Raw genomic sequence first — 21,877 nt, 5'->3', positions numbered from 1 at the left:
ACATTTTAGGATGAAAATCATTTTAGATATGCTATTTTATATTGAAAAATTAGCTGTCTCGGAGAGGACATTTTTTTGACACAATTACATACTAATTTGATCAAAATAGTCTGAAAACTTACTGGCATTCAATATTAAAACTTGATGTTTCCAATGATATGGAGCGAAATATGTGTTTTATGGTATAAAGAATGATTTAAGTGCATCCCTTTTGGAGCTACCTGTGGTCAAAAAAAGCACTTTTTCTAAATGACACGAGTAATTTTGCTAAATATGACATATATTGCCATACATTCACCAAAAATAACATTATCACCAAATGTTTTTTTTGCATGGTAAATAGAGCTATCACAGGGCTACAATAAACAACCAAGTTTATTTAGTCAAGCCTTTTGATATTGAAGATAACAAGTGTTAAATGTGATTTTTAGCTTGCGTACCCTGATTGTCAAACAACCCATAACTGAACTCACTGCCGTAAAAGAAAAAAAATTAGCACTTTATTCAGGGCGAGATGCTAGCTAGCACAACAATTTTCTCAAACTCAATCATAATAAGACCGAAGCCATAGTCATTGCTACTCCAACACTGCTGAAGAAGTTCTTGCGCAGTTCACCATCCCAGGTTATTTCACCACCATCTCCTCTGAAGTGAAAAACCTGGGCGTCATCATTGACTCGGCTCTCTCTTTTGATTCACACATAAAACACATCACTAAAACAGCATTTTTTCATCTTAAAACTATCTCCAAACTCTGCCCCTCACTTAGCCTCCCCACTGCAGAGACCTTAATTCATGCCTTCATCACCTCCAGACTTGATTACTGCAATGCCCTGCTCATTGGGCTTCCAAGTAAATCAATAAACAGACTACAACACATCCAAAACTCTGCAGCTAGACTCCTCACCCATACTAGACCTTGGCATCACATCACATCACATCCGTCCTCCATCAGCTACACTGGCTTCCTGTTAAATATCGCATTCATTTCAAAATTCTCCTCCTTGTTCACAAGGCCCAGCACAACCTAGCACCCACCTAGCCTGGGCCCGCCCATCCTAAGTGTGACGCAACACAAGGGCCTGTTGCGAGCTTAGTCTGGCAAGGCAAGCTATCTACAGCTCTTCCAAGCTCCCGAAAAATCGGGAGCCAATCAACTTTGAGCATCTCCAACGGCCCTGGGTAGAGGCGTGTTCAAGGCACTGACGTAGTAGAACTGCGACCGGAAGCCATAGATTGTTTACAGAATCTATGCCGGAAGCGCTTCATTCACTAGAAACATTACGAACATGGAGCAAGTTCTCATTGAAAACGGAGCAAAGAGCAGCCCTGGAGGTATTTATTGAAAGGAAGGATGTTTTCGCCTTGCTCCCGACCGGCTTCGGTAAGAGTTTAATCTACCCGTTAGCCCCGTCGCGTCACATACGTCAGAGGAAAGAGTGATGTGATTGGTTTAAGCTTCGTCACAGCCTTTTCTGGCTTCGACCAGTAGCAAACTGAGGCATTTCAGGGAGGCGGGTCAACCACGCGCTTTGGGAAACGGTTGGGCTTAATATCTTTGCCAGACCAATAGCTTGGAGAGCTTTGAAGTCGTGTTAGCCAGACTAGCACCCACCTACCTCTCTAGTCTTCTCACTCCATACTTACCTACCCGAAATTTACGCTCCTCTGATACACTCCTTCTCACCACCCCCTCCACAAATCTACGATCTATGGGTGATGGGGCTTTTATGGCCCTTTTCCACTACCCTTTTTCAGCTCACTTCAGCTCGCTTCAGCTCACTTCAGCCCGACACGGCTCGCGTTTCGACTACTTCAGAACAGCACGACTCAGCTCGCTTCAGCCCTGCTTAGCACCCAAAACTCGCACGGTTTTGGAGTGGGGCTGAAGCGAGCCAAACCGAGCTGAGTGAGGCTGGGGGCGTGAGCAGACACTCCCCTGTGCACTGATTAGTGAGGAGGAGTGTCCTCACATGCCCACACACGCCCCGCGAGCACGCTGGGATCTGTAAACACCGCAAACCCGGAAGAAGAATAATTACGAATTACGAGAATTTCTGGAGCCTTATGCGCCTCGCGTCATCTATACGCTCTTGCCAGTATCTGTTGGCGTTGTCGGTGACAACAAGCCACAGCACCAAGACCAGCAACACTAACGACTCCATGTCCTCCATGTTTATTGTTTACTATCCGGGTCGTGAGACTACCATCACGTGACGTCCACCCACTTTCGCTAACTCCACCCAATGTGTCCACCCACTTCCAGCCAGCACGGTTCAGCGCGGTTGTAGTCGAAATGCAACCCCAACAGCCCCGCTCAGCTCGACTCAGCCCAACTCAGCACGGCACGGCTCAGCCCGACTCAGCCGCGTTTGTAGTGGAAAAGCGGCATTAGTGTGGCTGGCCCCAAACTCTGGAACAGTCTCCCACTTTCACTGCGTCAATGCACCTCCCTTTCATCTTTTAAAACCATGCTCAAAACTTATCTTTTTACCCTTGCTTTCTCATCATAATGCTGAATGATTGAGGTTATTATTTTTATTAATATTTTTTATATTATTATTATTTTTAATTGTATTGCTGCATCATCTATGTTTTTTACTTTGTTGTTGATTCTGTCTCATGCTTCTGTGCCTTTTAACTAGTTCTACTTTGACTTTTATTTACAATTTTTACACTCTTTGTAAAGTGTCCTTGGGTATCTTGAAAGACGCTCCAAATAAAATTTATTATTATTATTAACCGCTAAAGCAGTCTTGGTTTTGCTAATGATCATGCGAACACTCATTTTAACCAAACGGTCAGTAAAAGTTCCAGAACTGGAGCTGTTTTTCAAAACCATCGGACTTTCTGGAGATCAAAATTTTATATTTGAACAGAGAAGCGCAAACAAAAAACAGGACAGGTTTACCCAGCAAAACGTTAGCCAACTAGCTAGGTAGGAATTTACCTCTGCAGCAAATACTGCTGCCATTAGCAAGAATAAGTTTGTTAGCGTGCCAATATTGATGTAATGACCGTTTTTCTCCTTCATCCTAATAACATGTTCAATGCTTTGAGGCATTCTCCAGTATAGAAAGGGACTGTGTAGGAAATAAAACACAAATGTGATAAGTTTTCTGGTAGCTGAAGTGGAATCAGCAGCTCAGGGGGAAGAAAAAAAAAAAAAAGGCACAAAGATCCCAGCCCAGTTTAACAGCTCTGTCTAGGTACTTTTGATTCTCTTCTAAAGTAAAGGGACGAGTAATTTGTCCCATTTTTTTTTTTTACATTTACGCTGTGCAGCGAAGCCAGAAATTTGGTCTTAATACAGCAAACGTGACCGTGAAATCATGCCAGGATATAAAATGCTCATTTTTAGTATCTTTCAGTAGACATGCTAAACACAAAGCTGTCCAACCATTACAAACAAAAGCTATATAGAGAGAATAAAACACACGGTTATAGCTCTGTGGAAAAGTTCATCTTCGAGTGGTGAACATTCATGAGTGAAAATATTTTGCAACTCAAGAAGATAAACTTCATTTTTTTTTTTTGCGGTCCGGTTTCCATCAAATCGTGCGCTCTGATTGGCTCGCAAGCGGTCTGGAATCTGACGATCCAGACCCCGGTTACGGACCTTTCGTGACTCGCTCGTTCACAACAACAAACATCGTAGCAATTTTTTGTCAACATTTATTTTCGCATTTCTCAGGAGAACAGCATTAATTTTACATCATGGATAGCGATAACGCCAGTGTTCACAGCGAAAGCGAGTTTTACTACCCTGAGGAAGAAGAAATAAAAGAAAACATTTCAGGAGGAAGCTAAAAACCTCTAACTGCTGCTAACGCCGAGCAAAAACATGGCTGAATCCTGAATGACTCCTATTTGTATAAATAGGGGACTACATAGGCGGCAAAATGTATTTTTTTTCCTGCCATGGAAGTGCACTTGTATACCGAGGAGGAAGCCATTTGCATTACAGCCGTGAATGAGGATTCAAAATGGTGGCTCGGCTCGGTTTTCCCTTTCGGGCGCTCTCGTTTTCTGTTAGAATTTGGTAAAGAAAAAAATAAATATGTTATTTACCAGCTTAAGGTCGGTCCGTATGGTGAAATACCGTGACCTCGGCCTTGAATACTTTACCAGTAGCCTGGGCCCGCCCATCCTAAGCGTGACGCAACACGAGGGCCTGTTGCGAGCTTAGTCTGGCCAGGCAAGCTATCTACAGCTCTTCCAAGCTCCCGAAAAATCGGGACCCAATCAACTTTGAGCATCTCCAACGGCCCTGGGTAGAGGCGTGTTCAAGGCACTGACGTAGTAGAACTGCGACCGGAAGCCATAGATTGTTTACAGAATCTATGCCGGAAGCGCTTCATTCACGCTTCCGCATCTATTACGCATAGATGCTGTATTGAAAGCATTCAACGGGAGGTTCTCATTGAAAACGGAGCAAAGAGCAGCCCTGGAGGTATTTATTGAAAGGAAGGCCGTTTTCGCCTTGCTCCCGACCGGCTTCGGTAAGAGTTTAATCTACCAGTTAGCCCCGTCGCGTCACATACGTCAGAGGAAAGAGTGATTGGTTTAAGCTTCGTCACAGCCTTTTCTGGCTTCGACCAGTAGCAAACTGAGGCATTTCAGGGAGGCGGGTCAACCACGGGCTCTGGGAAACGGTTGGGCTTAATTATCTTGGCCAGACCAAATGCTCGGAGAGCTTTGAAGTCGGGTTAGCCAGGCTACTTTACGAGTACTTTCAAGACCTCGGTCACGGTATTTCACTATACGGACCTCCCAGCTGGTAAATAAGATATCTTCGCACCACTGTGAAATGTTCTTTATATGATATGGACACACCCACAAACAAACCTCACTCAAGTTAATCAAAAGAATTTTAATTCTGAATCCGTTCCCCATTTTGACAACATGCGCCTATTCAGCGGGAACACACCGAGAGTGATGTCATCAGAGTGAAATATCAAGAATTATTATACATACAGGACACTTTTTCGATGGAATAAAAACGTGTTCTATTCCCTTGTAGCGGGTTCCATTCATTTGGATTGATAGCATGCAATATTGTTAGCATATCGCTTATCCTATGTGTATTGCGTCACTCTATCCAATGGAGAATGAGCGTCGACTATGGCTTACGATACTGCACGTTGTCAAGACATGACATCACACGTCGGCGACGTAAAACTTCCACGCTAGCGAGCAACTGACAATTTGTAAACAAACATGGCCAACTGGTTTGCTTCGTTAAAAATGGAAGATTTTGAGAGAATTTTGTCTGCCAGGTCGCTCCGTTGTGTGTACAGTTGATGCTGAGTTTAAAAGTAACTCAGCAAATTACAGAAGGAAATGAACACTTGAGTCTGAGTGGGGAAAAAAAAAAAAAACTGTAGCGAGTGTGCAGCGTAGGAGTCTGGAGACAGAAATCTTAGTTTCTCGTTCGTTAGTTTGTGCTACTTGGTCTCTATAGATAGCACTGGCTTGACTGCACTAGCGTTGGCCTTCACTTACACTACTGCTGAACGCTACACCTGCCGGAAGATAACTGGACTGCCACGATAACAGCATCGAGTCATGGGTAAGCTAGTGTTGGCCTTCGAGTATGCGGATATGAAGAGAATGTGTACGTCTTATAGTAATTGGCTGACTTTTTTTTCATGGTATATCAGATATATTCCATTCAGCTAGCACGATATCTGATATACCACGAAAAAAGCCAGCCAACGTTATTTAAATACGTCACTCAGATCTACGACGGATTTTGTATGAAAAATGCGAGTTTTTCAACACGAGAAGATAAACTTCATATCTTTAAGCCAATGTGTGATTTTCTTTTTATTATATCGACACATTCACAAATAAAAAGTACCAAAATTTATCAAAACAATTCATTGACTTCCTCACGAGTGACAGAGATTTATGTCACAGTTTTGGTTCTCCATGTCCCGGATGGAGTTCGTATGAAAAATACGAGTGGCATATTTCGCAGTAAAACACTCGCGCTGTCACCTCACAGCAAGAAGGTCCGGGTTCAAGCCCCGTGGCCGGCAAGGGCCTTTCTGTGCGGAGTTTGCATATTCTCCCCGTGTCCGCGTGGGCTCCAGCTTGCCTGCGACCCTGTAGAACAGGATAAAGCGGCTAGAGATAATGAGATTATAAAATTTACCAGCTGGGAGGTCTGTATGGTGAAATACCGGGACCGAGGTCTTGAAAGTAGAGGGCCTTGGTCAGTATCTTCAAGGCCAAGGTATTTCACCATACGGACCGACCTTAAGCTGGTAAATAATACATTTATTTTTTTCTTTACCAAATTCTAACAGAAAACGAGAGCACCCGAAAGGGAAAACCGAGCCGAGCCGCCATTTTGAATCCTCATTCACGGCTGTAATGCAAATGGCTTCCTCCTCGGTATACAAGTGCACTTCCATGACAGGAAAAAGCTACATTTTGCCGCCTATGTAGTCCCCTATTTATACAAAACTGAGTCATTCAGGATTCAGCCATGTTTTTGCTCGGCGTTAGCAACAGTTACAGGTTTTTAGCTTTCTCCTGAAATGTTTTCTTTTATTTTTTCTTCCTCAGGGTAGTAAAACTCGCTTTTGCTGTGAACACTGGCGTTATCGCTATCCATGCTGTAAAATTAATGCGATTTTCCTGAGAAATGCGAAAATAAATGTTGACAAAAATTGCTACTATGTTGTTTGTTGTGAACGAGCAAGTCGCCAGAGGTCCGCATCTGGGGTCTGTATCGTAGGAAATGGACCCGTTCGCCAGCCAGTCAGAACGCAGGATTTGATGGAAACCGGACCACGGAAAAAATAAATGCTACTTATTACAGGAGAACGGTTTATAAATAGAAGGTTCATCCTTAGGAAGATTTGCAAACACCGTATTCCAAACATGATGAAAGGAATATCAAGGGTTATTCCCTCGATTAAATACAACTTTCTTAGAATTAAATTTACTTCAGTTAAAGGTTATATTTCTCTGCAAGATAAAGCTAATTAACCGCAGCGACATTTTGTCAATTTCCCCCCATTATTACCAAAGAGTTAGTAATTCTGGAGCTGTAGATAAGGGCTTTGAGATATGACTGAGCCACTGACCGAGTTTCTTGGCCTGGCTGTGAGCATCATCACCCAGCCTGCTGAGGAAAGGATTCTCCTCGGTTAAAAGAACCTTTACGTCCTCCATGCTAATGGTGATGACACGCGCCCTGATGTAGGGACACAGAGTGTAGATACCCTAAAAAGAAAAAGACAGATCAGGTTTCAGAGTGGTGCAAAGGTCTAAAGTTTTGCCCGTCATTTGAAGCAGCAAGTTTAAATCCTGATGTCGTCACTGGAGGTCCAATAGATGATTTCCACCAAGGAGTGACCCTTAATCTTCCACATTGTCACCATTTCCACCATCAAGTAAGCTATGCTGTACCATTCTTAAGTACCAGTGCTGAATTTGGGTACTCTTCTTACCCTGGTACCAAAAAAAGCAGAGCAGGGACGTGTAGGCGTAGCTAAAAATAGTGCACAGATATCACAGGCATCATAATTAAAATGTCTTTGACTGAATTTGTATCTCTACCAACACAAAAACAGGCCGTCTGCCCAAGTTTCTCACACTTAAATGCCCTTTTCTGGCAGATTTAATGGCAATATTTCATATTAACCGACGATAATACTTTCGTATTTCTCAAGGAAGGGGAAAAAAAAAAAAAAAACCCTTCCCTGTTATCTTCATAAAATGTGCCATTTTCTGACTATGAAAAAGCCAAAACAGGATTTTGGGGCTGTATTCTCTTTGTTGGTGCTCAACATAATATAACACGAGCTGAAGGCCCTACCTAGTGCTCTCAGTGACTAGTGGAGAAGGATATTTGGGCTTTGGCCCAAGGAAATGCACAATTACTCATCTCTGTATGCGCATGTGTATTTTTTAAATCATTATCTGGTAAAGTTAGTTTTATTTTCCATTACAGTTTAAAAGTATTGACAGCGCAGGCAACGGTGGTGTAGTGGTTAGCACTGTCGCCTCACAGCAAGAAGGTCTGGGTTCGAGCCCTGTGGCCGGCGAGGGCCTTTCTGTGTGGAGTTTGCATGTTCTCCCCGTGTCCGCGTGGGTTTCCTCCGGGTGCTCCGGTTTCCCCCACAGTCCAAAGACATGCAGGTTAGGTTAACTGGTGACTCTAAATTGAGCGTAGGTGTGAATGTGAGTGTGAATGGTTGTCTGTGTCTATGTTGCCCCTTTTCCACCAAAGCAGTTCCAGGGCTGGTTTGGGGCCAGTGCTTAGTTTGGAACCGGGTTTTCTGTTTCCACTGACAAAGAACTGGCTCTGGGGCCAGAAAAACCGGTTCCAGGCTAGCACCAACTCTCTGCTGGGCCAGAGGAAAGAACCGCTTACGTCGGGGGGGGGGGGGGGGGGGGGGGAGAGAGTTGTTAAGACCAACAACAATAACAAGACCGCGAAAGATTGCCATTTTTAAGCGCCGAGAAGCAGCAGGTGTACAAACGCTGTTTGTACAAAAGTCATCCATTATTATTTTTATTGTTGTTGTGTTGTTGTTGCTGCTGCTGCTTCTTCCGTGCTGTTTTTACTTTGATATTCGCGCCAAGGTTTATGTAAACGTAGCGCCGTAACTTCCATATACAGCGACGTAACTACTGACGTACACAGCGACGTAACGACGTGGCTCCGCTTAGGACCGCGAGCGATGGAAAAGCAAACTGGTTCTCAGCTGGCTCACAAGTTGAGCGAGTTGTGAACCAGCACCAGCACTGGCCCCGAATCAGCCCTGGAACTGATTTGGTGGAAAAGGGGTATGTGTCAGCCCTGTGATGACCTGGCGACTTGTCCAGGGTGTACCCCGCCTCTCGCCCGTAGTCAGCTGGGATAGGCTCCAGCTTGCCTGCGACCCTGTAGAACCGGATAAAGCGGCTACAGATAATGGATGGATGGACAGCGCAGGCAACCATGAGTCAAACGTGTCGTCCTCTTTATTTTCATTAAACGTTAGCATTTTCACAATTACACACTGCAATTAAAAGAAACCCTCAGTATCTCGTGCTCACTTGCACTCTATGACGGAGGCATACAGCAGCGACATGTGCGTTACATCGTCAAATGAGCTACGTCTGGTTACGTTTCAGAACAGTTTGTTAGAAATTAATTCCTTTTAGACGTACACGCCATGCTTAAGGTATAAAACGTGGACAGTTTCCACACTTATCTGTAAAGCCTAGGTCACAACCGGACGTACGATTTTTTGGCCGTGCGATTTTTGGCGTTTCCCAAATCGCTGCGGTTTTTTTGTTCGTGGAGAAAGACGCACGTTGGCCGCAAGTTTGTCTTGCAACCTGAAAAAAACGTAAGCGCCCGTTGAGTTTGTTTGACATGACAAAGAACCTCTGCGGCCGGTCTACGGCTCGAAAATCAGCACGTCACACGCGCGCCCTCCGTGCGTTTCTTGCACGTAGACCAGCCGTAGGAGCACGTACGGCCGGTTGTGACCTAGGCTTAACACAGATGCAGTGTATACCTATTTTTAGGGCCGTGTTGTGGTTAGTGCGGTTGAGGTGGTGAATTATTAATGCCATCTGATCTAACTGCAACCAGAACCATGGCTTGAGTTTATTATAAAGGACACTTCACGCTTTCTCAAAAAAAAAAAAAAAATTGGTTTATGCTGCTGTGGAAATTAAAAAAAAAAAAAAAAAAGGTTATTTTTCATAATTGGGTTAATCCACAATGACCAATGTCATCAGAACGGCTGTTCCTCTGTAATGATGTCTCCTTTGAATTAAATATTGATATTAATAAAAGCTAAACCAGCTACATCAGCGTGGTCAGGGATTGCAAGGTCCCTTGATGACGTCCCTCAATATATTACATTAATGGCATTTAGCAGACGCTCTTATCCAGAATGACATACAACATACCCAGAGCATCCTGGGTAGAAGATGGGGGTTAGATGCCTTGCTCAAGGGCACTTCAGCTATTCCTGCTGGTCCAGGGACTCAAACCAGCAACCTTTTGGTTCCAAAACTGCTTCTCTAACCTTTAGGCCATGGCTTTCGATGACATATCTGCTACGTTCTCATTATCTTGTTTAAAATGACAAAACCTGGATGGACTATGCCGTCTAGTAGCAAAGAATAAGATCCCAAAAACTTGTTGGTTTGAATTTTGAGTGATATATTTTACTCCACGCGTCTAAAGTCATCACTTGATATCCTCCATAAACTACTTTAACAGACAGTTATGCGCATCACGACATCTCTGACTGGGAAACGTATATAATGGAGCTTTAGAAAAAGAGCCGTATGCATCTATTAAAGCTAGACGGCCTTTCGATTTCATAAAATCGGTGAAATTTAGTTCCTTCTGAAACGTGGTCATTGTGATATACGTTTGTAATACCTCACAAAAAAACAGGCCATTCTGTGGCTGGGAAGTTATTTAATTTGAGGGGATTAACGCAAATAATGTGCATGAAATCGCTCACTTCGCGCAGTCAAGCAGACAGAGGAAGTCCGTGCATGTGCGCAGGTTTATCTTCTTCTTTTGGGTTTTACAGCAGCTGGCATCTACAGTGTCGCATTACTGTACTCTACAGGTTTACTTTGAGCGTGCACTGACCGTTCCATCATTCTGTCGCTAAACGAGCAGCTGATCACACCGAGGTGCTCACTGACCGCCGAGATTTATTAGTTTGGTCCTGCGTTTCCTTTCCTTCGTAAAAAACAATTAGCCCAAGAGCATTAGCTCAAAATTGAGTCCAACTCGGAACAAATTAGTAACAAGCTGAATTTTTCAGAATATGTTCAGAATACCCTTAGGAATAACATACTAAAAGTCCCCGGGAATCCACCTTGTGCTCTCTGAGAAATTCAAGATGGTGTCCAAAATGGCCGCCGATTGGAGATTTTTCAATATCTCAGGGATAAAACATAATATAAATGCAATTAAAAGGTTAAATTATATGTTCTCTCATACAAGCAATGCAAATTCACCATTGTCACAGTGTTAAAATTTACCAAGATTACAAGGTCATTAATGTGGAAATTACATGGAATTTGATGGTTGACATGATTGACAGATTAGCTTAGTAGGCTACCTACATACATGAACATAATGTAAGACAACAATTAGACATCAATTTCCTTAATATTTAGTGCATCTTTAAGCTTTGATAAAATATTAAGGGGAAATTAAATTTGAGAACTCTATCTTCTAAAACTACAATGGCAAGCTGTTTCAGTACACTTCTTCAACATTCCGGCGACTTTCATGACAAAAAGGTCTGCCTCAATAAAAGCTCTTGCTTATAAACAATGAGTAGACTTAAACACTTCTCAGTGCCTCAGTTGTAATGCTCGGACCTTTGTCGTACCATCAGTGAAGTAGGGAATTTATTCAAGCTTGTTTAAGGGTGGAAAAAAATTAATCTTTGAGTTTCTAGCGCCAGTCTTTACTACTAGCAATGCCAGTGTGTTCGGACAAAAAATGACAAAAAACTCAGCATGACCTTTTAAAAATGACTGAACTCAGCATGACCTTTTAACATGCCATTTTTCATTTTACACCACCAATTTACTTTAATTAATATTAATGAAAATAAGTGCTCCAACCCCTAGTAATTGTGTTTGTTGTTTTGTGAACAGAATAGGATGATACGGAGTGAACGAGTAACCAACGGATCCACACTATACACAAATATACTGTTGTAATAATGTGTACATTGTTATTACATAATGTTAATACACAATGTAATTAATACACACATGTTGGAATTTACTCTCCTACCCTACAAAACATATATTCTGACCTTTTAATTGCATTAATATTTTGTTTTGGGCCTGAGATATGGGCAGATCTCCATTTGGCGGCCGTTTTGGACGCCATCTTGAATTTCTCAGAGAGCACAAGGGGGATTCCCGGGGACTTTTAGTATGTTATTCCTAAAGGTATTCTGAACATATTCTGAAATTTTCAGCTTGTTACTAATTTGTTCCGGGTATAACCCTATTACTCCTGGGCTAAATGTCTTTTCTTCTCATGTCTGTGAAGATTCTCAGTCATCCAGGTCATAGTAAACTGTGGGTGGGAAAAGAGAGCAACTGGACTTGCTTGAAGATTCTTGAAGATGTTGGATGAGCGGTGAAACATCTTCAAGAATCTTCAAGCAAGTCCAGTTGCTCTCTTACCACCCACAGTCTTTTCTTCTCGCTTTCCGTTAGTGTAGTCGGTCTTGCACGTTTCATTCGCACGCTCACGTCCTCCATTTTTCTCTCCTGTTTCAAATTATCCCACAATGCCTTGCGCAAACGGGGAAAGCCCACCATGTCATTCATGACGTGGTGGATCTTGTATTGGGTCATGGTGAAGCAGGAAAAAATAGCGGAGGAGAAGTTAGGGCCACATGCGCATGGATTAAAGCAAAAAAAAAAAAAAAAATTATTTGACTGAAAATTTACGGGGGGGGGGGGGGGGGGGGAATTATGGGTGGATTTCGATGAAATTCTGAGAACGGTTAACTTAGAACTGATAACTTTATTATCAATTAATTAATGGATTAATATAATTCAATTTATTGCACTTTCTTTCCATTGCTCCCGTATATTATTTTTGGTGGCAAACCACACAAACGCAAGCGCCTGGAACGTTTAGTTTTTTGCACCATGAACTAAATGGCTTTCCGTTTTCACCTATTTCGTACAGCCAAGCCCACCTCCACTTGTTTTACACCTTTATCGATGGCAGACACATCAGTGCCTTCTTTCATGTAAAGCGCATCCATGCTGCCGAAACCGAAAGCAGAACGACATGCTCCTCTGTGCTCGACGTCAATATAGAAAACAGTTTGGATCTTCGCTTAAATTAAAATTATAATTTGACCTTACTTTGTGTTGAATACGACTTCAAAAACAATACAAGATTTTATTAAGAGAAATATTGTGGCCAACACGAGTGTTAAGTTACCTAAAAGATGGCGTGAAGTTGGCTGCTATCTACTTTGCGTTCGTTCTCATTTTCCTCCATCATTTCATAGGCCAGAAACAGATGTTTTGACGTAATTTAACTTAGTAGGCTATGATTATTATTTAACCGTAGTCTTCTAGACATTTTGACTGTTTGGGGCATTGAACGCTGGTGGATGATTTTCAGGGAATAAAGTTTAGCGCATGTCGGAACATCATTGCGCTCGCAGCCTCCAACTCCTCAAACGTCCTTTAAATTGTGATATAACGTAGGCTATAAGGCACGGTTCTAACATACCTTACACACTGGCCTAACGAAAATAATAATTGTTGGGGCGTCTGCTGATTTGTTAGTTATAAATTTAGGTCTAATTACTTCTGACAGTCTGCAAGCATTGCACCGTCGGGTCTTCAAGTCTGGCTGAAGCAGAGGAGCGGGCTTTCCGGGGTTTTTTTTTTCTTTTTTTTTTAAAACATGCTCCATTTCTATATGTCCAGATTTGAAAGTCATTTTGGCAAGATTTAATTTAATACAAAACAGAAATGGTCAGACACAAGCACGCCAAGCACATGGGAATGTATTTTGCCAATTTTGACAGCGCATGTTTTTTTAATGCCGCACCGTAGACAGCGAACGTTTAAACATGATCAAACACAGGAAATGAACGACACAAAGCATGGCTCAAAAACAAAAAAGTGAAATAAACCCTGCTGATAGTTGATGGTGTTGCAACACATCAGTGTTATAACCCAATCTCTACCCAACCACCCGTCATTTTAATTCTCCTCGGATCAGCACCGACCTCACATTTCTGCCTTGGGAGAGTTCAGTTGACGGAAATCCGTCACACGATGGAAAACTTTAATCCATGCATGCGTCAAAATTCATTAATTGCTCTGTTTTTAAAAAAAAATAATAATAATAAAATTAGAAGTCTGTGATTCAAATTCAGTAGGTTTCGGTGCACTCAACAAAAATAACTGGGTGTCGGGGAAAATTATTTTTATGACCCACACTTAAAATCTAAAAAGCGGTCTAGCTTTAATATTTTATGACCTTGTGATGGTGCGGACCATGAAGGTCCTACTTGTACCCGTTGTAGCTTGGTACACCGTTCATAGCACTAAATAAGTAGCTCATTGGTAGGTTGGATAATGTTTATTAAGACGGACAGCTATCCATCTACGCAGTGGCGGTGGTTGGGTTTAGAGAGAATTTGGTCAGGTTTGGATTTATAGCTCAGCAATATTGCGTCATGTGCAAAATTTCAGGCTGGTGGAAAGTACTACACATTTTACTCGGAGCACATTTCCTCCAATTTACGATCACGTCATACCTCCTGGGCCAGTCTGAAGGCACAACCAAACTGTTCTCCATCATTATTCCTCGACCACACTTTCACTCCAGTGTTGATCACCTGAGGAAGAAAACAGCACCACATAAATCACAGAGGAACATTACCGACTGAAGCTGTTGACATTTACAGACACACGCGTGTGTGAGTGTGTTCTCCTGAATGATCCATCTCAGTCTTCTAAATGCCACCCACCCCGTCCCGTTCTCGGCAGATGGCAAGTCAAAGTGCTAGTGCAGTGCCCAGAACACAGACGTAGCTGGAGCTGTTCGGAGGCCCATCTGCTCCAACGCCAAACTCAATCACTTCCACAGGTGAGGAGTGTTTCAGCGTTTATGATGCTTGCAAACTGGTCTAACACACCACACTCGCTCATGCACATCGGCTCCTTACGAACAAATATTTCTTCAAGCTTTTAAGTGCCTGGATGTTATGACTTATAACAAACATCTTAAATTTTTTTCCCTTTCCTGAAAGTATTGCAGGTATTTCCCTGCATTTACAGTACAACACTGACCAAAACAGTTGGTGGCATTCCTTTATAAGAAAATAAATCAACAACAATTTGAGTGAGTACTGTTAGCACTCTGAAGTTGATTATTTTCCTTTAACAGCATGCTCCGATATGTTTTATTCCTCTTACATCACAGCAACTTTTCAACAATTAACATACAGTGGTGCTTGAAAGTTTGTGAACCCTTTAGAATTTTCTATATTTCTGCATAAATCTGACCTAAAACATCATCAGATTTTCACACAAGTCCTAAAAGTAGATAAAGAGAACCCAGTTAAACAAATGAGACAAAAATATTATACTTGGTCTTTTATTTATTGAGGAAAATGATCCAATATTACATATCTGTGAGTGGCAAAAGTATGTGAACCTCTAGGATTAGCAGTTAATTTGAAGAGTCAGGTGTTTTCAATCAATGGGATGATAATCAGGTGTGAGTGGGCACCCTGTTTTATTTAAAGAACAGGGATCTGTCAAAGTCTGATCTTCACAACACGTTTGTGGAAGTGTATCATGGCACGAACAAAGGAGATTTCTGAGGACCTCAGAAAAAGTGTTGTTGATGCTCATCAGACTGGAAAAGGTTACAAAACCATCTCTAAAGAGTTTGGACTCCACCAATCCACAGTCAGACAGATTGTGTACAAATGGAGGAAATTCAAGACCATTGTTACCCTCCCCAGGAGTGGTCGACCAACAAAGATCACTCCAAGAGCAAGGCGTGTAATAGTCGGCGAGGTCACAAAGGACCCCAGGGTAACTTCTAAGCAACTGAAGGCCTCTCTCACATTGGCTAATGTTAATGTTCATGAGTCCACCATCAGGAGAACACTGAACAACAATGGTGTGCATGGCAGGGGTGCAAGGAGAAAGCCACTGCTCTCCAAAAAGAACATTGCTGCTCGTCTGCAGTTTGCTAAAGATCACGTGGACAAGCCAGAAGGCTACTGGAAAAATGTTTTGTGGACGGATGAGACCAAAATAGAACTTTTTGGTTTAAATGAGAAGCGTTATGTTTGGAGAAAGGAAAACACTGCATTCCAGCATAAGAACCTTATCCCATCTGTGAAACATGGTGGTGGTAGTATCATGGTTTGGGCCTGTTTTGCTGCATCTGGGCCAGGACAGCTTGCAATCATTGATGGAACAATGAATTCTGAATTATACCAGCGAATTCTAAAGGAAAATGTCAGGACATCTGTCCACGAACTGAATCTCAAGAGAAGGTGGATCATGCAGCAAGACAACGACCCTAAGCACACAAGTCGTTCTACCAAAGAATGGTTAAAGAAGAATAAAGTTAATGTTTTGGAATGGCCAAGTCAAAGTCCTGACCTTAATCCAATGGAAATGTTGTGGAAGGACCTGAAGCGAGCAGTTCATGTGAGGAAACCCACCAACATCCCAGAGTTGAAGCTGTTCTGTACGGAGGAACGGGCTAAAATTCCTCCAAGCCGGTGTGCAGGACTGATCAACAGTTACCGCAAACGTTTAGTTGCAGTTATTGCTGCACAAGGGGGTCACACCAGATACTGAAAGCAAAGATTCACATACTTTTGCCCCTCACAGATATGTAATATTGGATCATTTCCCTCAATAAATAAATGACCAAGGAGAATATTTTTTTGTCTCATTTGTTTAACTGGGTTCTCTTTATCTACTTTTAGGACTTGTGTGAAAATCTGATCATGTTTTAGGTCATATTTACGCAGAAATATAGACAATTCTAAAGGGTTCACAAATTTTCAAGCACCACTGTACGACATGTGTTTCATCTATTTATAATATTGTAGAAACTCCATGGTCCTTACTAAATATTAAAGGAGCAGTCTGTATTTTTTTTTAAAAAGACCTCTCTGCTGAATGTGACATGGTTTTGCAAATCAAATATTGTCAATACTGCCCCCCTTTTTTTTTCTTCACTCGAGCTGATGATCATATCATCAGCTTTTCTTTAGCTAATCAGACACAAGGTGTGCCACCACTCTTGCCGGAGCACTTGGGGGTTAGGTGCCTTGCTCAGCCAGTCCTGCTGGTCCAGGGAATCAAACCAGCGACCTTTTGGTCCCAAAGCTGCTTCTCTAACCATTACGCCATGGCTTCCCCATGCCCTTACATAATTTTCATGTTAATAATTTAACACCCTCTTCTGCTGAAAAGGCACAGAACAGTGATAACAGGACAATGATTCTTTGGCTGTGGGTGGAGCTTTTTTCTGGGTCAGAAAATAGTGAAATCAGATGATTATCACCCGAGATGAAGAAATGAACAAGATCCCTTGCATAAGGATATTACAAAACACCATTTTTCAAATGAATCTTGATGATTATTACAAATCTGGGAGGGGGAAAAAAAATACAAACAGATCCTTTAAACTTTGCTCTACCTCAGCCAAATTAAAACTGGATTTTTTTTTTAAATTTAAATCCTCTTGAAGACCTGTGTATGAGGAACATGGCTTTAAATAATGCGTTTTGGAAAACAAGCAATCGCTTGTTTTCGTACCGAGAGCCGAAGTCGACTCTCAAGCCCTTCTGAAATCTGTGCGTGTGCATTTGTTCTCACTTTCATTCTCTCACTGTTGTTGAGTAGGACATTGCGGAGCTCCTTGGACACCATGTACAAGTGCCTTTTCTTCCCTTCGTGCGTCCTCGTCAAGACGTTCAGCTTGGGGAAGTCTGGAGAGAGGTTGTAGAACGTTCTGGAACAAATACAAAAAGTCAGTTATTCAAACAACAGAACTAGAAAGACGGATAGACACGCTCTCGAACGTTCGTCGTTAAACAGCGCGAGGCGCGGCCTATTCAGCTTCATGCTCTCGATCAACTTGGAACTGTGCCAAGTTCACATCTATCCATACCATATAGAGTTTAATCACTGAGGAGGATTCCTCTCGCACTGTTTATTTTATCAAGGAGTGGCTGAAAGTAGTGAAATGTGTTATGGTGATTTTTAGAAGGAATAAACATATTACACACGTTTTTGTGGTGCATCCACCATGCAAGTCCCTGTTACTATAGAGACAATAACAGATTAGACCAAGCGCATTAAAGCAGAACTAAAGGCAAATTTTATCATCAAAATTCTATTTCTCATTTTATTAAATATCAGAATGCAGGTTTGATCGCTATTCTGTCGCTGCTATAGCAAGTTATAAGTGTTTGAAATATGCTCTGTAATATATCAGTCCATATATCAAAGCGATGGCCGTAAACGAGATTCGTTGAGACCTGTGCGAGACATCGTAGGACGGAAGTAAAACGTACAGCGGAAATCAAAGTCACCAACATCTGCCAACGTTGCCTGCGTCCGAAATTGCTCACTCATTCACTACTCCCTATATAGAGAATTTTGACGTGACGTCACAGGTGACGTGACGCCCCGGTGTCCGCCATTTTGAAGGTCAAGCTAGCTAATATCAACAACAGTAGCTAGTATGTTACTGTAGCAATGTTTACGTTCAGTCATTTGGATGACTGTTAAAACCTTTCAGTCTCAAGTTTTTCCTTTACTGGATTTACTAGTTTATTGAGCTAGCGTGCTTGCTCCCAGCCTGCCCGAGCGCGCTAGCTCAGTAAACTAGTAAATCCAGTAAAGGAAAAACTTGAGACTGGAAGGTTTTAACAGTCATCCAAATGACTGAACGTAAACATTGCTACAGTAACATACCAGCTATGTTTTTGACATTAGCTAGTGCTAACAGCTAGCTGCTAGTACACTGCTACAACACAGACACCGACCCTAATAATACAGTTCTTGGTCATTGCCTGGTAACAGCAAATTTATAACGGGCCATGTCTCAACAGACTAAGAAGTTATTTCAATGACATTTAATAACATTTTGTTTATCCTGAGGACCGAAAGTAAATGAAAATGTGAACAAACCTTAGCTGTAATAAGATGGCGACCACCGGCTCCAGGGACGACCCGCTGATGTAGGCATGTTACCCAGCCTGACACAAAATATTTGTAGGCATCCAAACTCGTATGCGCTTTCAGATCAATACCCGTGTATGGCGATGGGTTTTTAACGACATAGGTATACAGATCATGTGGGCCGAAGTCAGGTAAAGACGAGGGCTTCGTGTACTTCCGTACGTCAGTGAACAATCCTGGTGGAAGCAGGTAAACGTCGTTCTCTAAGCCTGCTAACCTCAGTTTTTGCAAATCCCTCTCCCTCTGCTCGCCCTGTAAATGCCCTACGTCGCTGGATAGTGAAGGTGTTTTCTGCATCTCGCTCCTTTTTCTTTTATGTTTTTTCCCTGGTATTTCCCACACGCCTGACTGCAGGTCAGGAAGATCACCCGCGCTGCAAAGCCAGAAAAAGCTAGCCTGGTAACGTGTACGGATCACGTACACCAGCATGATTGATTTTCTGGTGATATCGCTTCTTACTCGCGTCATCTAGGCCGGATAAAATACTCGACAATGAGACTTCGTCATGATCAACAGTGTATCGCTACCGGTAGTCGCCATATTTGTGACCGTCAAAATGGCGCCGGCTACTTGTTGACATGGCAACGGTCACGTGGGTCGAAAACCTCTATATAGAGGACTACAGTATATACTGAGCTCATTGGTAAAATGAAAAGAAAAAAAAATGCTTTCAGACACTAGTCCGTCGCGCTGGTATTTACGTCATTATTGTCGCACAATTAAAACGTGCCAGATCAGTCAGCTGGTGGGTTTTCAAAATAATAAAATACATGCATGTGTTTTTGTGATAAATCCGTATTACACTGAGCGCATTTCCCACATTAATCAATACAAAGTACCTGCAGCTTTCAGTTCTTTAAATCAAGGCTGAATACTTTCTTCTTCGCCGCTGCCTTTTATTAAATCAAATTTGAGACTTATTTCTTTCAGCGCGACCGCAAAAAAAAAGACGCGCGCTGAAAATCAGCACTCTTTCGAAAGCTGATGTAATCAAGCCGGAAGTGAGTAGGCAGTAATCGTCATTTAAAGGTTCCCTTGCATCGTTTTTTCATTAACTGTGCGGTGGTCTCTAGTATGAATGAATGCCCTGTGAGCCGCTTCTGGTGAAAAAAATGCGGTGGTTCTCCTGTTTCAGGCTGTTCTAGTTTGGTGGAGGAGCGGGTGGCGGGAGAACAACAAGATTAATATTAATATTAATATTCATGACATGTAAACGTGTTGCCTCTGATTGGCTAACAGCACTGTGACGCTACCTCCAGTGGGTCAGAACAAGCGGATGTGGGTGTCTTTGTAAAAACTGTTTCGATTGGCTATTATGGTCTCGACATCGATGTTTTGACCAATAACAATGTAGATGTGGCAGCGGGGGTGTGGCCGAGCATTGTTCTGTGAATGGAGGGCGGAGTCAGGGAAGGTAAGTGGCAGAATCACTGCACCTAACAGGAATTAACGTGTGTTTGTGTGTCTTCCCCAGTGACCGCGCCCTATAAGAGAAGAGGGAGAGCAGAGGAAGGGAGCTCTCTCCCCAACCAGAACACTTGTGTGTGAGAGACTGGGAGGGAGTCATTCATTCGTTCATTCATTCATTTTATTTATTTAATTGAATACTCCCTGTGGCAGCAGCTCTCATCAAGGCACAAGGCATGGAGTGGAGCTCGCCTCGGGGGTGTGTGGGAGGAATAACGTCCCCTGGCTGGGAGCTGACGGGCCCTGGCAGCACTGGTTCGTTCGGGAGAAGGCAGGGGTCGCTGGCTGCCAAGTCTGGGGAGGCTGGGACCTCCCCTGACCGAGTTACGAGCGTGCAAAGTCGGGCTGGAGCCGCCGTTAGAAACGAAACTGATGCGGAGCACCGCGCCGCGCCTCAGGGCGAATTACGTCTCTCTCCTCGCGCTTTCTTCCCGTGGGCGGTCGCAAGCCAAGGTGGGCGTGGCCATGAATACTAATTTTCGAAGTGACGTAACTTCGTATGGCTTTTTCTGATTCGCTCGTTTTTCCGACTATTTTCTTTCATAAGCTAATACAGGGAATGGGGGTAGAATTACATTTTCGCATGCATATGCAACTCGGAGTGAACTATGGCATTTCAAAAAGAGCCAGTATTAAAGGAACAGTCCACCGTATTTCCATAATGAAATATCCTCTTACCTGAATTGAGACGAGCTGCTCCGTACCTATCCGAGCTTGGCGCGACCTCCCAGTCAGTCAGACGCGCTGTCACTCCTGTTAGCAATGTAGCTAGGCTCAGTATGGCCAATGGTATTTTTTGGGGCTGTAGTTAGATGCGACCAAACTCTTCCGTGTTTTTCCTGTTTACATAGGTTTATATGACCAGTGATATGAAACAAGTTCAGTTACACAAATTGAAACGTAGCGATTTCCTATGCTATGGAAAGTCCGCACTATAATGACAGGCGTACTAACACCTTCTGCGCGCTTCGGCAGCGCATTGATATCTGAGCTCCGTATCAATGCGCTGCCGAAGCGCGCAGAAGGTGTTAGTACGCCTGTCATTATAGTGCGCACTTTCCATAGCATAGGAAATCGCTACGTTTCAATTTGTGTAACTGAACTTTGTTTCATATCACTGGTCATATAAACCTATGTAAACAGGAAAAACGCGGAAGAGTTTGGTCGCATCTAACTACAGCCCCCAAAAATACCATTGGCCATACTGAGCCTAGCTACATTGCTAACAGGAGTGACAGCGCGTCTGACTGCCTGGGAGGTCGCGCAAAGCTCGGAGAGGTACGGAGCAGCTCGTCTCAATTCAGATAAGAGCATATTTCATTATGGAAATACGGTGGACTGTTCCTTTAAACGTTTTTCGCGGAAGGGCACCTTTAAACTTGTTTTTGTGCAATATTTCGTTTGGAAAAAAAAACAGCCTTCAAAATGGCGGCGCTGACACTTCACGTTTCGAAGTCTCGCACAAGTCTCGTGAAGATCGCGCGGATAAGCGACGCCTACCGTGGACCAAACGAACTAAATTCAACATGGCTAAAAACCGAACAGGCCGATAAGTATAATATTTAATTGCCAATACGAGTCACGATATAAGGTTACTAAAACCGAAAACGTAATTGAATAACACGTTAATGAAGAA

The 21,877-nt window shown here is 42.8% G+C and overlaps 1 protein-coding gene across 1 annotated transcript in view; it reads right to left on the bottom strand.

Annotated features, from left to right (window-relative positions):
• nsun2 (NOP2/Sun RNA methyltransferase 2) overlaps positions 1 to 21,877 on the bottom strand; it is a 110,129-nt gene that overhangs the window by 26,809 nt on the left and 61,443 nt on the right. The window contains exons 15-17 of the mRNA XM_060904687.1: positions 17,404 to 17,539; positions 14,307 to 14,387; positions 7,101 to 7,239 (exon numbers count right to left, since the gene is read on the bottom strand). Of these exons, the coding sequence (XP_060760670.1) occupies positions 7,101 to 7,239; positions 14,307 to 14,387; positions 17,404 to 17,539 (356 nt within the window). The remainder of the gene's footprint in view (positions 1 to 7,100; positions 7,240 to 14,306; positions 14,388 to 17,403; positions 17,540 to 21,877) is intronic.

The sequence above is a fragment of the Neoarius graeffei genome, chromosome 22, assembly GCF_027579695.1.
Source record: "Neoarius graeffei isolate fNeoGra1 chromosome 22, fNeoGra1.pri, whole genome shotgun sequence".
NCBI classification, from domain to species: Eukaryota; Metazoa; Chordata; class Actinopteri; order Siluriformes; family Ariidae; genus Neoarius; species Neoarius graeffei.
The sequence above is the reverse complement of the archived record's forward strand: the minus strand, read 5'-3'. Positions and strand labels throughout refer to the sequence as shown.